At 32.0% G+C, this 18,783-nt stretch overlaps 1 protein-coding gene across 1 annotated transcript; it reads left to right on the top strand.

The window, feature by feature from the left end:
* Nucleotides 1-962: 962 nt before the first annotated feature.
* Nucleotides 963-5,494, top strand: 2mit (leucine-rich repeat-containing protein 2mit). The gene is made up of 2 exons (XM_089699634.1): nucleotides 963-3,575; nucleotides 4,603-5,494. The coding sequence occupies exon 1, from the start codon at nucleotides 1,166-1,168 to the stop codon at nucleotides 3,512-3,514; it is 2,349 nt and encodes a 782-aa protein (XP_089555760.1). The 5' UTR covers nucleotides 963-1,165; the 3' UTR covers nucleotides 3,515-3,575; nucleotides 4,603-5,494.
* The last annotated feature ends 13,289 nt before the right edge of the window (nucleotides 5,495-18,783 follow it).

The raw sequence follows: 18,783 nt of genomic DNA, 5'->3' as shown, positions 1-18,783 counted from the left end.
TTGAATTATAAAGTTATAGAAATACGTTTAATTTCACAAAACAACGACCAACATTTAATTAATTGATGGAGTATGCGAATGACGGTATTGTCATAATAATTTATTATCTATTTTAATGTATATGTTACCGGAAATGTATGAAATCAAGGAATTGTATACAAATCCTAGGAAATGTGTAGAATTCAGATACCATTTAGGAAATGTATAAAATTATGTTTAAAAAACTATTTAATGCATATACCTATGTATATCCTAGGAAATGTGAAATGTAAAATGTTTTACATTTCCGATTGCTATTTAGAACATATATAGATTTCCTAGGAAATGTGTAATGTGTAAGTATAAAATAATTTATTTCACACATTTCCGTGCGATTTTAGGAATAACATACATTTCGTATGAATTGTATACAATGACGGATTACATACATTTCCGGTAACATATACAAATAAGTGGAATTTAAGTGTCTGTTTGTTATAACGTAATTGATAGGTTTTTAATAAACACTGTTAATACATTAAATAATTTGTATAACAAAACAATAATAATTTAAATTATAAGTTAAGTATATTATATTAAAATTAATATCTATTTTGTGCTAGTAAAACGCAAACAAACGAAATCTCCATGTTTCCATAAGCCTTCGTTATTGTGAAAATACAATTATTAATTTTCCTCAACATTTTTACTATTACTTCCAGGGTAATAAATTCGAACCAGTATAATAAGTATCGTTTAAATCATAGTTCCGAACAGCCCAACGGGGAGCAATCTCGGAATGCTCAAAAAATATAACGTACATTTACAAATACTTGCGATCTCAAAATATTAGGGAGCGCCGTATGACATACATAGTAAAAGTCAGTTGACTATATAAAAATGAGGGTTGAATGCAGAGCGCCGGCGCTAAGAGAAATTCTCCTGAACGCAGTAGTTGCCTCAGACGAGTCGGCGCCGTCGGCCGGGACGGACGTATAGAGCAACCGTTCTAACCAAAAATTATCACGTGTGCACCTTCGTTACTCGACTGCGCCGGTAATTGAGTATGAATGACAGACACGTCGCGATAACTCACCGTTCCCATCATGCGATCGAGAGCCCCTAAAATGCTCCGGCAAGTGCTAAAATATCTCATTTTCAACCCAGCATAAGTTTCAAGTGCGAAATGGCTTTCAAAGTGTATTTGATTGTTTTCATAACGTGGATTGTGAACTGTACTCCGTGTGACGTGTGTTGTAATGAGACGACGTGTGATTGTTCATATGTTTTGAGTATCAAAGATAGTGGTGACCGCATACGATGTTGTGAAGATTCTCTCGTCTCAAATAAGACGTTTAGGGATGTGTCAATACGATTTAGTGAAAAATGTGACCTGAGTAACATACATCTCAATCTACCAACATTGGATACCCTTTCAATCGCTATGACAAATAATAGTATAGTGAAATTAAAAATCAACGTAAAACCGAATAATCTACGTGAAATGAACTTATCTATGAATAAACTGGTTTATATCAACAAAGATCTATTCAACAATTATACAAATCTCCGAGTTTTGATTTTGAGTAAAAATAGCATAAGTAAAATATCTTCCGAAAGCTTTTCTGGCCTCACGAAGTTAGAGACGTTAGATTTATCAGAGAATAACCTAACAAAATTAGAAAATATTTTCGGCCCGCTGAAGAATCTGCAACATCTTAATTTGAGTAGGAACAACATTGAATTCATTCTTGAAAACTACTTCAATAACTGGTTGCTTCAACATTTGGACGTATCGCATAATAATTTAAGAAAATTAGCACCAGGAGCTTTGCAGCTATTGCCGAATCTGGCTCGATTACTACTGACAGATAACCCGCATTTGGGGATTACACAGCTGGATACACAATTGTTGGTAGGCACCGGCCGCAGACTACAGCAAATCGATGCATCGAGGACCGGATTATACCAAGTCCCTGAAGCGTTCACACATTCGGTTCGATTTCTATCCCTCGTCGGGAACAAGATCAGCTCGATACGCTGCGGTGACCTCGATAGTTATCCCTTATTGCAATCCTTAGACTTCTCCGACAATAAAATTAAAACTATAGAAGAAGACTCACTAGGAAGATTAGAAATGCTTCTTTTTCTAAATCTAAATAAGAACTTCCTTACAATAGTACCGAAGTCTCTACCAGATGAATTAAAGTACTTATCGATAAATAATAATATGATACACAATTTATCCATACCAGACTTCAAAAGCTTGCCAAATTTACGAATTCTGCTCTTAAAAAGCAATGATATCCATTTTATTCAAGACCACGTGTTCGACGATTTATTATCGCTGGAAATATTAGATTTGTCAAATAACCCATTGCAAATGCTGTCACCGAGTACATTCGATGGACCTTTATCCCTCCGCGATCTCAGATTATGCTACTTGAATATTTCCGTGCCTGCGAAAGATGGCTCGTTTCCAATGTCGTCCCCGGAAAGTGTGCAAATGCTTCATTTACAATCCAGTCCAGGACTCGCTAGACAGTTTTTGGCCGACTCAGCAGCGCTCGCCGCCTTCTCGCATTTGCAGTACTTGGACCTGAGAATGAATAATTTACCGAGCATACGTAACGACCTACTGTTCTATCTGGTGCAATTAAAAACTTTGAGGTTACACGGCAATCAGATAAACTGCAGCGCCGAGCTGTGGCTCTCCGATTGGATGAACTGGAAAAAAAGTTTATCAAACAATGAAACATGTTACTATTCGACGTCCGAAGCGAAGACAGAAATAAACAAGTACAACTGCACGTTCCCAGAAACTTTTACAATAAACGAAAGTTTGCCACCGGTTAATTTATACAGCACAGAGATGATAAATAAACTGTTGAGGTATTACGGTTATTTAAATAATAAAACGGAGCGGTCGTCTTTTAAACGTAATTATAACGGCGACAAGAACAATAGACAAACGCTGAGTGTAAACGATACTTTTGTTACGAAGCTTGAAAAGAAAACTCTCATGAATAAAACAGCGAGCAAAGAAGATGAGAAATTAAGCGTATACAGGAATAAGAAAATAAATCTTCGAGATTATTATAATGAAACTCGACTGCGATTGGGCAAGTCATTGAAAACAGACGAAAAATACGAGCGAGCGACTGACATCGATCGGTTGGATATTGGAGCGTTATCATACCGGCATTCAAATAAAACGGATCGAAAGGCTTCGGGGAAACGGTTAAACACGCCCGTGGCGAGCAAAGATGCTTTAATAGCTGAGAATCAATACGTACAGAATGGTACGGAGAAAAATGATACATACACGACTCCGAATAATAAATTGGAATACTCTTATGTCCGACCAACGAGTCGCTTGGCCCAATACCTTGGTACCGCTTCGGTTACGTTTTTAATAGTGTCGTCAATGGTATTGTGGCTCAGTGTACGATTGAGATATAAAAGGAGGTATGTGGAGGTCGACAGTGGAGACCAGATAGAGGTGTCGAATATATCCGGGGGGGTGCTGTGGTGACATTTGCGTGCAGCCGATCCGATGCCATTCGAATACGACTCGCTTTTGACATAGTACTTAAGTAAGTATTGGAACTTTTTTATAGCTTTATTTTTGAAGGTACTGGTTATAGTTGATGCATATTTAAGATTTATCATTTGAGTTTCATTGATCGACATTGCAGTAGTTATCTTAAAAATATTGTCCTGGGTTCGAGACTATAAAAAAGGTTCTGAAAGTAATTAATTTTAAATCCATTATATTTAAATTATAGCTGAAATAATCGTTTGCAATTTCCTTTGATCATAATGTTTTAGCTTTTTATTAATAAATATTGTTCCATTTTTCGTCAATCGGTCGAGTAAAATGTAGAGTCAATTTTTTACTTATTTTGATGGTCTTTTCAGTCATTATTTATGCGGAGAATACTTTAATTACTTTTTTAAAATTAACTATCTTCAAATATTGTGGCATAATACAAGTACCTTGTTATCATTGATCTACATTATTTAATTTAATTGTACTAACATTAATTAAAATTTTGTTTTTATTCAAATTTCATGCAGTATTTCAATTAATAATTTTAAAAGCTCTTGTAAAACAATGAATACTTAAACTATTTCTTTGGAGCGATTTTTATTAAAATATTTTGTTCGTATTTTGCGAATGTGAATTTATTTATTTAAAATTATAAAGTGAATACATTTCGAGTTTTATAAATGAATAAACAAGATTCCACTTATCTATTTAATTAATTTATGAATACGGGTTTGTTTTGGAAATATTTTTTATAGAATTATTATTAGTTTTTATTTAACTGTACCAAGGTTATTTATTTATTTATGTTGATTATTTATATGTTTCGTAACTAACGTAACAGGAGAGTAATTTATGTTTTACTTTCTATATTCGAAATATCAATGATAAAAAATGAATACACATACAAAAACTTATTCCCTATACTCATTTTTCCAATTCAAACCAAAAACATAACCTAGTTTGTTAAAAGCTCTCAAAGGTACACATTTTTGAAACACAATACGAAGAGTATGTGTGCAGTAATATAGGTGAGGCAATTGAATTGTTATTTATGTATGTTTTCATTACAGTCCGGGGGTCGGCTGCAAAAAAACTCATTGTGATATGATTGGACGTACATATTTTTCTATGAGTAAGTACAAATAGTGATTATAGTTAGCAATAAGTCATATATTCATGTATAATTTGTAAATAACGTAAGGCCTATTTTTATGGACTGTATATATATGTATAAGTGTATATAATATGTATAAAAGCGTAATTACATAATTTGCTTGGAAGTAGTGAGAAATTTCAATACGTTGAACTGTAACTACGCTTTTTTGTATTGAAATATATAACTTTAAATTGATTTTATTGATTCCATCTATTCTAAAGAATGCATGTATACATCTTGTACTTACATAACTATTATTTCATACAATTTAAAACACGATTTGTTCATTAAGCCTATTATTTAACTACAATCCTATTATCCTACAGAATGCGTATTTAATTAATTTTAATTGTAATTTTATCTCAGTTTGTCACAAGATCTTACTGTCTTCCTAAATCGTTCTAGACGTTTCTATTAAGTGCCAAAGTAAAATAAAATGTTTACATCTTAGAGTTTGATATGGGACTGAATAATAGATTGTACTTGTAAAAGTTTGTTGATTTGTTATAATGTATGTTTTGTTTTCTTCTGATACTTTGTTAATGTATGAATTACACATATTATTGTGAATGGTTTACTTTATGTGATTCCTGTTATCAATTAAAACGTTTGGGTGCCTAACTTTTTATTGGAACATAAGGTATTTTTTATATACTTAGACAAATTTTCCAAAAATTTTCATTGGTATAAAGTAACCGAATTGATGCTGTGTGCCAAAGGTTTGCTTTCTCTATGCTTTACGCATTTATAATACCTGCTATCTTTTATATTTTTGCCTCACAATTACATTGGATCCTTCTATAATTTATGCGAATTTTAATTATATCAACTTACATGTTTACAATTCAATACTATACATCATACGTTTTATTAATAAATTTTGATTTAAAAACGATTTTGTGAAAGATTTAATAATGTATTGATTGATTGCAAAAGTAAAATTTGTACGAGCTTAAAAGCGTCACAAGTCACAAACATTTTCAGAATTTGCTTGCAATTCTAGTCACTATTATTTGAATCAAGTACTAATCCTGTACAAGATAATAAGTACTCACTCAGTTTGTAAAATACTATATTGCTTATATAAATGGTTTATTACTGGCGATAATTAGAGGTCGTTTAACCAATAAATTAAGTAACGCTAATGAGACTTTTCTACTATAATTTATTTCGGTTAAATCCTCACTGCTACTAATTGTATGGTATGTTATATTAATTCGACATAGAAACAGATAATTGTTTAGAAGAATAATATGACTATTTGGGTTTTTTCCGTAACAATACTTTTACCGTTTTTAATCATTATTATTCAAGTATTATTTTCGAATAGTTATTGCTTACTGAATATGATAAACCTTAGATGATTTGAGTATTGGAATTGATGATAATTTTGTATTTGGTGATGAAATTTGTGATGAAATGTTTTTTGTATTATGGTTTTGATGGCGCATTGACTTTTTACTAACATGTTCACACGCACAATTATCTAAATTGTTATAGTTTAAATCATGATATCATATTATGGATAAGATGAGATATAAATCAATATAATTATGTTCAGTTTCAGTTTACATGTGATATGAAAACTGTTTTTAAAAGTATATTGAAAATTAAAATAAAGACAAAATAGTAAATTCGAGTCAGCTCTCGGACTATGCCAAAGTACGGTCAATTCAATTGCATTCATTTTAAAAAACGGCTCGATTCACAAACTGAACGCATCGTTATATGTATAGAAAATACATTTGCTTTATATGTATAGATTTCTATTTATTTTTAAGTTAAAAATAAGGTCCAAGAGGTGTTTATATTTCCGCCATATTGTTTGTTTATTAAACTTTTTCTTTTGTAATGGCGACTAAAACCCTTGAAGACTAGTCAGATAATCATAAATATTATTGAACCTAACATAAACAACTTATTTTAATTTACCGCCTCCATTGGTATAGTGGTTAACGCGTGAGCGTAGAACCGAGGGGTCCTGGGTTGGATTCCCGGTGGAGACGAAGAAAAAAAAAATGTCTCGGTCTGGCAGGACACAGAAGTTTGATCACCTACTTGTCCCTAAAGAAAATCGATCAGTGAAAAAGATGTATGAATAATGCATCTGCCCCTTACCCCACTAGGGGACATGGGACTTCACTTTTATTGTAATTTAATTATATAAGTTTAATTATTCAACTAAATTCTAAGATTTATATCTCATCCTATCCACGTACTCATACTATGAAACTATGGTTGTAACTCGATACATAAAGTTTTCAAGAAAATTGTGGATAGTTATAAGTTTTTACGTAGATATGATGTACAAATAGCCGAAGATAATAAATCTATAGAGACGACTGAGTTTTTTTATTTATTCCTTTGTCTTTTAAATGTATGAAGAAAAGTAAAGGCAATAAGAGATTATATAGGTAACCTATATATAGTAACCCTACTTAGTACCTACCTTTGAAATATTAGTATTATTTTGTTAACAATGACTAAACATTTTTTTCATACATGCATGACTGTAATACTCAAAGAAAGACACTCTTTCCATGCCTAAGTGCTGTTGTCTTATATAAGAATAATTATAATAAACAATTTTAGTAGAAGGTATAAATAAAACCTAAAAACCTTTAGCCTTGGCCACTAACTACTGAGCTGTAGAGACAAAAACATAACAATGACGAATATATAACAATTTTTTACACCAAAAACGTTACCTCCGATCCAGTTAGTAAAATGGTCACTATCGAATACATTTTTGTATATTCCAACAATACAAAATTGGTGAGAAACGCCAAATCCAATTCAATATCGACATTTGTGATTGAAAATTCATTTTGATCATGAATTACGCACGTGAATTCAGGAGTTATTCTCCCATGCTTCCAATGAATCGGGTGAATTGATGAAATTATAAATGTATTTTGAATTCACTAATATATTACGGTATAATATGGTCGTTGGTTGAAAATCAGCGCTGCATAGTATGTAGTGCGTGCTGAATTACGGTTAGCTTTTTAGACTTCTCGAAAGGTTTTATGTATTACTAGCTGCGCTCCGCGGTTTCACCCGCGTGACTCCGCTTCTGTTGGGCTTAGCGTGATGATATATTATATAGCCTACCTCGATAAATGGGCTATCCAAAACCGAAAGAATTTTTCAAATCAGACCAGTAGTTCTCGAGATTACCACGTTCAAACAAACAAACTCTTCAGTTTTATAATATTAATAATGATACACTTTTTGATGAAAACATTTTACATTGAGGTCGCTTTATCGTTCCCTTTGGATGTTTGGAATGGAAAACTCAGACTTATTGATGTTTGAGATTTAATAGAGCATTTGCTTTTATGCTACTTTGCAGCGAAAATTATTGCCTCAATTAAAGTGACGTCACACATTTTTTTTAAATGTATAGTTCAAACGAACGTGAAACATGTTAACTCAACAATATGTGAAATCACTTCTCGATCAGCAATCGCAAAAATATTCCCGTTTTTAAATTACAATAGAACGGAACGTTTTACTAATTACAAACTAGCTTACCGCCCGCGGCTTCGCCCGCTTTGTCTAAATCCTAATAAATTATATACTCAAATCTTCCTCTTGAATCACTCTATCTATTAAAAAAGCCGCATAAAAATCCGTTCCGTAGTTTTTAAGATTTAAGCATACAAAGGGACATAGAGACTTCGCGACTTCGTTTTATACTGTGTAGTGAAATTGCAACGGGCGGAATTGAACGTTGTTAATATATCTTGCTAAACACATTTTCATGAAGAGGACACAGTTATAATATTTAAAAAAATATCACTTTTTTGTAATTGTAATATTAGTAGCATTTACTCAATTCAATGACTGAAAGACAAACTAAAAACGTTTGAAATTGTGAATTGAAGCAAAGATACTCTCAAAAATCTCGAGTCAACATAAAGCCGCAAGCCTCTGAACAAAGTCAGAGCTCCATTCAATTATACCCCCTTTTTCAATTAGCTAAGGTCCAATATCGAAAAATAGGGAAACTCGAAGCAAACATGCCCCTGGTTACAATACTAACAAATCGGTCCGTCGTCTGTTGATATTCGATCGACCTTTCTCTGAATTTTGAGATGAATTATTCAGTCGTGTTCATATTGTTCTTGATATTTATAATGTTTGTAAACTTTCATAAATAGAGTTTTTAGGTTTGAAAGTGGATAGTGAAATTAAAAAAAAAAACAGAAATGTTTATTTATGTCCCAAAATCTTTGTCCTCTAGCCGATGTTGAATAAATTCAAAATCTTTCATCAATAATGCAGGAGTGATGTCCAATATTCTTGTTAATCATTATATTATTGTTCTTGAAAAAATTAAAAAATAAACTTGAGGACAAAGTGTTTTTAAATTACTGAATCTCAAATATATCGCGTCATTCATTTAACACTGAGATAGTCACTTCAGGAAACAACGTTGTTCTATAATATTAAAACAATGTCTGACGAATGTATCTTAGTTTGTATTGTAAAAAATATGATAATAATATTCATACTTTTATCGTAAACTTTAGTTATTTTAATCCAGAAAGTTCTAATCTAGGTACATAACCTGGCTTTTCAAACATACAGTTTTAATAGTAACGTGTATTACACAGAAGTTGTAGTCATTAAACATTTGCCAGTCAAAGCTAAAACTTTCCTCACAAATTCACTGGAATGAATGCGAACTTTTAATTACAATTCTTTACAATAGAAACATCGTATTTGCTTTGCGGAGGACAAATAACTGTTATATGACTAGAAACTTTTTAAATTGTGTCAAGACAGTAGGTATTGGGTTTTATTTTCTACTAGGTTTACTAGGTTTCTACTAGGTTCGCCCAAATTTATTATCTACTAGGTTTCCGCCCGCGGCTTCGCCCGCGCAGTCAAAGAAAAACCCGCATAGTTCCCGTTCCCGTGGGATTTCCGGGATTGCGTCATTTTCCCGGGATAAAAAGTAGCCTATGTCCTTTCTCGGGTATCAAAATATCTCCGTACCAAATTTCATGACAATTGGTTCATTAGTTTAGGCGTGATTGAGTAACAGACAGACAGACAGAGTTACTTTCGCATTTATAATATTAGTATGGATAATAATTTTTTTATGAGCAAAGTAAATTGGTACTATATGAGATCCTGCTATAGTATTCCAATTTTAAGATTTTCTTATCAGAGTATTCAATTTTGATGTATTTAAATTTTATAATAGACAATTAAAATTCAAAAATAAAGTGTCATATATTTTTTTTAAACGACGAATGACGAAAAACGACGTAATCGCGGACGGAGTCGCGGGCAACAGCTAGTAGCTATAGTTAACAAGGACAACTTGCGCATCTTTTTTTCATAAACTCTATATAGCTATAGCGTTTAAGTTTTATTCTGAGCAGAGTTAAAAAAAAAATATATACGGTCGAATTGAGAACCTCCTCATTTTTTGAAGTCAGTTAAAATAGTTTTATTATAAAATCCTATTGTTATAAGTAATAATTAAGTTTTATTCTGAGCTTTATTACAAGAGTTTAAAAAGGTTAAGAATCAGTGACTTAATACCTACATTAAAATACTTTTTGAATTTTTGGACTAGGTATCTAAATACCTAAATTAATTATTAAATACTTTTGCATTTTTTGTTATTTTTCGCATAGTGATGTTTTGCAAATAATATATTACTGGCTATTAGTGTAGTGTTAACCTTATATAAACCTCTTGAGACGGTAAAAAGTCGACTAGAGGACTATTAGGTTTTTGCACTCTATTCAACCAAAGCCACACGCGAATTTTCAATTATAGCATTTAAGATTGTACGTAAAAGCCTTTCTGATTTTCTTATTCAGTTATACGAATTTGGAGTTCGAACTTTGAGTGCTTAATTGATCAATAAAAATATAATAGAATATAGTTAATTACTTTAAAGCTTCGTTTTTCAGCTATAAAAACATATCTACGTGCTCTATATCGTGGTACACTTGCGAATAAAACCAAAAAAACTTTTATCTCCTGTTTCATACCAAATATCCGAATCGGTATCGTTTTTTGAACATACAGTTTTTCGTATTTAATAGTACCTAGTAGATATTCGATCGAAAATGTAAATTACTTTATTTGTGAAAACCTAACTTTTCATTCATTCTATACACTTTTATACCTATCAATTACTAGTCGCGCCCCGCGGTTTCATCCGCATTGCTCTTCTCCCGTTGGTCTTAGCGTGATGATATATAGCCTATAGCCTTCCTCGGTAAATGAGCTATCTAACACCGAAATAATTTTTCAAATCGGACCAGTAGTTCCGGAGATTAGCGCGTTCAAACAAACTCTTCAGCTTTATAATATTAGTATAGATTACAAAAGCCACTCCAGGAAGGTTAAACAGTATCATTTAAACTTAATTTAAATAATTTAATAACACTTAATAAATCATACCTCAGACAAAGGTGGTTAATCTCTAGTCTTAATTGGCTTCTATTTTAATCTCAACTTCAATAAGGATTTAATTAAACTGACTTCGTACCTGTTAGTTGTTAGCTGCATAAAGTGTGCTATCAACAAACGTAATTAAATTTTTATTAATGTTATTAAAAGGAAAGATTTGTATATTATTGTATAAAAACTCAAAAACGATTATTTATTATTGTTTTATATTTCAAATATAAATAGATACTCCTTCCTGGAAAGACATCTTTACCATGTAAAAAAGGCTATTTCCTGGCTCAACGCCGCGGCCGGCGAAGTTGGGCCATGCGGCTAGTCTATAATATTATAATGAAAATGTAAAGTTTCGAAGTAACGATTCCGTGATCTCGATCAATCGATTATGTGTTTTATAATTGTTACTAAATGGTGCATTTATAATATAAACTAGCGACCCGCCCCGTCTCCGCACGGGTGCAATGCCGCAAACACTACAGAAAAACTGTGAATGTTGTATATATAAAAACATAGCGGCCCGCTCCGGTTTCGCACGGGTATAAAATATATAGCCGGGCGGGCGGCCGGCCGTAGCAAACGCTACGTCCCGCAATTTTTAAATCTGTAATATCTTCGAAAATATTCACTTAAATCATACGGTGTAAAGGGCCATATAGATCTATATTAAATGAACAATGTATTCAAGGTATTTAATTGGTTAAGGATTAATGCTGTATCGGTTAAAATCTCTTCGAAAATTAGCCATTATTTGTCGTAAAAAGTAAATGACAAAAAAAAGTTGTTGTGGGTTATCCATAAGAGATAGTCATATACCATCACGGACTTTTCTGTAGACCTTTTCTATGTGTATAATACTTTGTGTATAGTACATTATTTTGATAAAACTCGTAGGGTTCAGCCTGCGTTTGCAATGTAAGCGGAAAAAATGTAATTTTTTACGACATCACATTAGAAACCTAAAAAATATTATACATATAAACCTTCCTCTTGAATCACTCTATCTATTAAAAAAAACCGCATCAAAATCTGTTGCGTAGTTTCAAAGATTTAAGCGTACAAAGGGACATAGGGACATAGGACAGAGAAAGCGACTTTGTTTTATACTATGTAGTGATGATTAAACATTGCCTATCTCTATATAAATATTACAATGATGCCTTTTAGTTGCCATTAACATAAGTTGGTCTTCATAGCTTGTACATTTTCTAGTGTCAATCTTGAAGTGATAAAGGGTGGGTGAATTATGAACGATTATGACGTCATTACAAATTCAAAATGGCCGACGAGACAAGCGCACAGGAGTAAATGCTTGTTCCAGTCTATTGTCTGTGACAATAGGAACTAAAACCTTTAAATTTTCTCACAGCCGTTCCTCTAATTTCTAACAATGGAGGGAATTTTTTTAATTATTTAAGAAACCCGACGAAGAATTCCCTAATTAATTATAAATTCCAGAAATTTCCAGCGACGTCGGAGAATATATTGACTCGGCAAATATATTTATATTGGGGTTTCAATGTTGATAGCTTGTTAATATTTAAATAGTTGATTGAAGAAAGTTTCGGCACGAAATTTTGGTAATTCAAAGTAAGGGCTGAATATTAAAAAGAATAACTTCTAAGATTAATTAGCTTGGAGTCATGTAAACATTGGCGTATAATAAACTTAGCTGGAATCCAATTACTATATAACCGGTCAAGAGAGAGCCGATTTCTGTGATATTTCTTATGTTGGTATGCGTATCATACATCCAATGGTGTTAGGTAGTTCTTAATAAGTAATCTACACTTCAACCGTCAACTTTGTATTTTTCTTCTAATTCCGTTTTTTATCATGTTTTAATTATCATGTTTTTATATAGATACAATTATATCTAAACAAAAAGCAGTTTTCAATTAATTATATTTTCAGGTACTTATAATTAGTTTTTGTTCAATCATTAGTTACCTATTAAATGTTGATTAATACATATACCGGTATTACTGGTTGCTGCAGAAATTTTGAATTGCCATCATTGTCTGTTTATTACATTAAAAACAACTGTATCTTTTTCATTTCCATGTCTATATCTTAATAGTTAAATCACCTAGGTATAATGATTTCCCAAGCTTGCTTCTATCCATACATACAGTTTTATCCCATGTAATCCAGCACTTAGGTATTGTGTGCTTGTAGGAGCCGGGTTTTAATACATTTTTAAACAGTTTTTTGTTGGACAGCGCTCTGGTAGAGACTATGGAGATTAGCTGTTAAATCCCAGCACATTTTGGATTAAAATAGACGAGTGATTAACGTAAAACTTGGACAAGTTGATGGAGCAAAAATTGCGTAGGTATTTAATGGTTTTAGAGGTAAATGTTTATATTGTATATGATAATATAATACAGTCAGTTTATTATATATATATATATTTATGCTAACCTTATGAAGATAAACTCAAATATTTATTTATTCGACTACACTTTTCAGATACCCTTTGAATTCATTTTACCCTTTCGATACGGAGCCCTAAAAGAGTCGTTTAAAACACTTATAAGTAATAGAAAATACACAGTAAAAATGAACTTATCTTTACAACTAATAAAGCTATTTTTTTGAAGTGTTACAACGAGTGAAGCCATGGCATAACACTAGCAGCATTTACATTTGCAAATTTCAAAGCAAGATACTCAAACTACACTGCATCAATTTCTCATTATACCCTCGTAACGATTGTAGCTCAATTCGACGTTACAACAAAAGATTCATTTTCAATGGAAATGCCAAATTTCAATTTATTCGATATTATAATATTATGTATTTGATTCGAACTTGGCAAACATCGCTTTACAAACTCATTTTGAATAAATTGTTGGGCAGTGCTTTTATTAATTTGTATTTGGTTAATTGGCATTGAGTACTACGAACTAGAGAGGCCATCGCTACTACTATTTGTAACACTAGTTAGAGTCAATCGTCTCAAACTATTTTTTTTTGTTACATTGATTGATAAGTTTATTCATATTTTTTTAATAAGAAAAATTTATTTATTTGCTACATTGATTGGTTTTAATTTTTAAGTAATAAGAGGCAGAATATCTACAAAGTGTATGACTAACTAGCCGCCCCGCGCCGCCGCGCTTGTCGCACAGATTTTGATTTTGACTATTTTTGTTTGAATCTGAAGAAGAGTTCATTGAATAGAACTAGTATATTATTATAACTTAACGTTTTATTCAAATTCAAACATTCATTTAAGTATTTAACTACAGTTCTTTTAAAAGTGCTTTTAAATTGTTTTAATACAAAGGTATTATTTACTGGCTCGGAAAGCAGTTTCTACAGAGAAGAGGTGGAAACTCGGTAGTTGCTCTTTTTATTTATATGTATGTTTAAATTACAATGGGAGTCAGCTGATAAAGATTTTTTTATGTTAGAGCTTTTTATCTGAAAGTTATCAGTTTATCTGATAGTAAACGATCTCTACAACTATACCGAGTACATATTATATATATAGATATATACTTATATATATATACATTATTATTATTACTATGCATTCTACATATTACCTCTTATCTAACAAAAATAAACCTTTGCTTGATCTTGAAAAAAGAGTAGTTTAAAAATTATGCTCTTATAAAAATAGGCATCGCTTTTATAAACTGTAACAAATTACGCTTTTTGTATTTCATAATTATTCCAGTAGCATTTGATAACAAACTTACCATTAATACTTTTAATAAAATATAATCTTCAATATAACCTCCGTCGAATATCCATCAATTATTTTTGCTAGAATCCAATTTATACACAATACAGATGGAACAGCCTTGATCTGAACGCAATTGGCAAAACCATAAATATAACGGACAATAGACAGTAATATTATATTATGCTTTATGGTTAAATGGCGGGAAATATCGACGGATATTGTGCGCAGATGTAGGGGATAATGTTTCGTTTTTATGTTGGTACTGGTTGGCTTTTTTTTCTGTGGTTTAACGCGCGCATTGCACGTTAGCGCGCGAAATGTTTTAGTTTTTTTTCTCTTTTCTAGTTTTGTTTTCGTTATAAAAATAGTTTTTTTGAAGGAAAAGATGTTAAAATAAAATTGAGGTTAAATTATGTAGTAGCTACTACATGGTTTAAGTAATAGCTACAGAAGCGTAGCGATTAATTTTTTGAAATAGTTTAAGGAATACGATATTCAAATAGTAAGAAAAGGTATTAGGAGAAATCTCTAACAATACTAAATGAAAACAGGTTTTACAGGTCAATATTCTATTTTTAATTCTTGTAACACTGAAATAAATAACAAAAGAAATAATAATAAAAGTAACCATCCATTCTCGTATACGTATAGATTTATGAATAGAGATGTTAGTATAGTATTTTCTCTACACAATACGTCAAATAAATTATCAGCCTTTATTTCAACTCCTTCGAGATTTATTTTCTCGATAAAAGCACTCTTTCTTAAAAGGTCACATCTTAAAGGTTGTTTTCTTTAAAGGTCACATACTAAATAAAAAAAATACTCTTTGGTATAAATATAACAAACGTTTTGTTATTTTATCATAACACTATATTAAAGTTATTAATTATTACCTTTTATTATATGTTTTTCAGGTATTAACTAGCTGATCCGGCAGGCGTTGATAACCCAGCAAAAATATTGAATTTTCAGATCTACCGAATATGAATATACATACAATTTTATAAATATCGATGAAGCCGGCACTGACTATATACTATAGGTATCAACAAAAAATGTTACACGAACTATTTATAAATGTGACATAGCTATATTTGAAATCATATTTACTTTGTAAGACCATAATGAGAACATTAAAATAATTCATAAATACTCCTATTACAAACTACCTATTCTCATATCTATAAATAACTAGCTTCCGCCCACGACTTTGTACGTGCATCCCCGTTTTTCCCCGTTCCCGCAAGAATTTCGGGAAATCCTTTCCTAGCAGATGCCTACGTCCTAACATCTACCTGCATGCCAAATTTCAGCCCGATACGTCCAGTGGTTTGGGCTGTGCGTTGATAGATCACTATATCAGTCACCTTTGAGTTTTATATAAATTTAAAGATACACTCCTTTATTTATAACTAGCTGTGCCCTACGGTTTCACCCGCATTGCTCAACTCCTATTGGTCTTAGTGTGATGATTATAGCCTATAACCTTCCTCGATTAATGGGCTATCTAACACCGAAAGAATTTTTCAAATCGGCCTATTATTTCCTGAGAATAGCGCGTTCAAACAAACAAACAAACTCTTCAGCTTTATAATATTACTAGCTGCTCCGCGCGGTTTCACCCCCGTGGCTCCATTCCTGTTGGTCGTAGCGTCATGATATATAGCCTATAACCTTCCTCGATAAATGGGCTATCTAACACCGAAAGAATTTTTCAAATCGGACCAGTAGTTCCCGAGATTAGCGCGTTCAAACAAACAAACAAACAAACAAACGAACAAACAAACTCTTCAGCTTTATAATATTAGTATAGATTATTATAGATATAGTTATTCGTCTGATTTTCAAGGCACACTCTCATTAAGGCAATTACATGCATGCATACACATTATTTCTCAGGTCTGTGAAGTGAATCGTCGGCTTCCCGCGCCTAATCTCTCATCGGTTTATTGTAAGGGCATGCATCCAGTTACTGTGCTGTGCTAATTAATTATTATTTATTAACATAAAATTAGGTAGGAATATTTTCGTAGTTAGAAGTATCTTCATGTTCGGGCTAAATAAATATCACCTATCCTATCTACTACCTATCATACTATCAAAGTTAAAAGTGGGATATAATTATAAAGATAGAGTTAAAATAATTTGGAAAATCCAAAAGTGCACGCCTCATAATTATTTTTTAATAAATATTTATTAATTATTATTTTTGTTTATTTAATAACAATTAAACCACATCGAATCAGACCCTGAAAAATGAAAGGGTTCTATTCCTGAGCATACTCAAGCGTAAGAAAAAAAAAAGACTCGATTAGTAAAGTATTTCGGTCGCTATCGTGTTAACCCTTAAATTGATTTCGTCCGTTTTAAAGGACATAGTATTTACACACATGCTGGCGCTGTTACAGTAGACCTAGGCATTGCCAATTGGTATATTGGGAAGGTACTAGCTATGTCCTTTGCGTACATGCAGGTTTCGTTAGCGAAGCGAAGTACAGTCGCGAATGGTGACCATTTGAAATTTGCAAAAAACGGATCTTTTGACTCTCCTGATAAAATTTGTAATATCTGTAAGTATTTTGGCTATTTTGCTTATAATATTATATTATTAGTTAGAATACGATTGTAAGTATAGTATTTTGACATAATTTTTACATATTTTACAATATTTAGAATAAAAATCTTAGTTTATTTATGATGTCCTATAAAACGGACGTTGACAACTTGGAGTATACACTAGGGTATTCTTCACATGTCCTATGTAACGGACGTTGCCAATAAGGCCCTCCATTTTCAACGACTTCATTTTGGTATATTTTTCTCTATTTTTATTATGTTTTACAGGAGCATGACTTGGCAATCAATAAAAAATTCCCTCACTACCACTGGCGGAAGCTGAAGAGTCTGGTATTGAGTTGAGATGACGATTTCGAAGGAAATGTAGACCTACGGGAGTGATTTCACTATGATAACAGTGTCAATCATTTACCCCCAGCACCATACCTCCGGAATTATACGACATATTGATTTGAGACACAATGAAGACCCAAAAAGTCAGAATTTTTACCATCAACATAATATTATTGCTGCAGAATTACAGCCATTACATGCGGTGCCAGATGAATCTTCCCTACTTCTCAGTAGTTCTTCAGCCACAGCATCATGTTACTTACCAGAAATACCACCCAATATTTGAAAATTTTAATAATAATACCTTACAAATTAAAAAAACTGGCAGCAAATGGATATATATGTCAAAGAATCCAAAAAAAAGCTAATTAAATCGTTTTTGTTTTGGTACTTCAGGCATGGTATATACGACTTCTTTGCATACGATAAAGCAAACACATTTCAATCTGTACAATTTAGTGAATGAGAAGAGGACTTTCTTGGTGTATTAGATAAGTTTTCAGGCTATGAAATACTATTTCTTTTCCAATTCTTAGCATATTCTTAGGCTGTGATTTTTGGTAGTGTCGTTTTTTAAAATCCATTATTTTTAACGATATCGTTAAAGTTTTAACTAATATTTTAAGACAGACATTTGAAAAGCTTATACTAGATCGTTCATTATTATAATTTGATAATAATTTTGAATTACAGAGCTGAAAATGTGCATTGTATTCATGTACCACGGTTGCAGGAATAATGTGCAATGTCCGTTATATGTGACGGTTCGAACATGTACATATAATTGGCAATGTCCGTTTTATGTGACATAGTGAAAACCATAGAAAAAAATAAAAATTTTAATTTTTTTTCATTTTCCTCTTTTCTATCCTAATTCCAACACATCCTCCAAATTTGGACATTATACACACAAGTTATCTAGGGGTGACAATTTAAGGGTTAACAAGAAAAAGGATCCGCACATACAGACACACGGACGTCCAAGACAGAACTTTTTTAAACTGTTTTTTAACTAGTTTAAATAACAAAAATGACATCAAAAATATC

This window comes from Colias philodice, chromosome 10, assembly GCF_061535455.1.
Source record: "Colias philodice isolate Cphi_HAF_F1 chromosome 10, ilColPhil1 Martin Lab GWU primary, whole genome shotgun sequence".
Lineage (NCBI taxonomy): Eukaryota > Metazoa > Arthropoda > Insecta > Lepidoptera > Pieridae > Colias > Colias philodice.
Note: the sequence above shows the minus strand (reverse complement) of the source record. Positions and strands in the feature narration are given on the sequence as shown.

Coding starts and splice junctions, on each gene's coding strand:
- 2mit (XM_089699634.1), top strand. CDS start 1,166: ATGGCTTTCAAAGTGTATTTGATTGTTTTCATAACGTGGATTGTGAAC.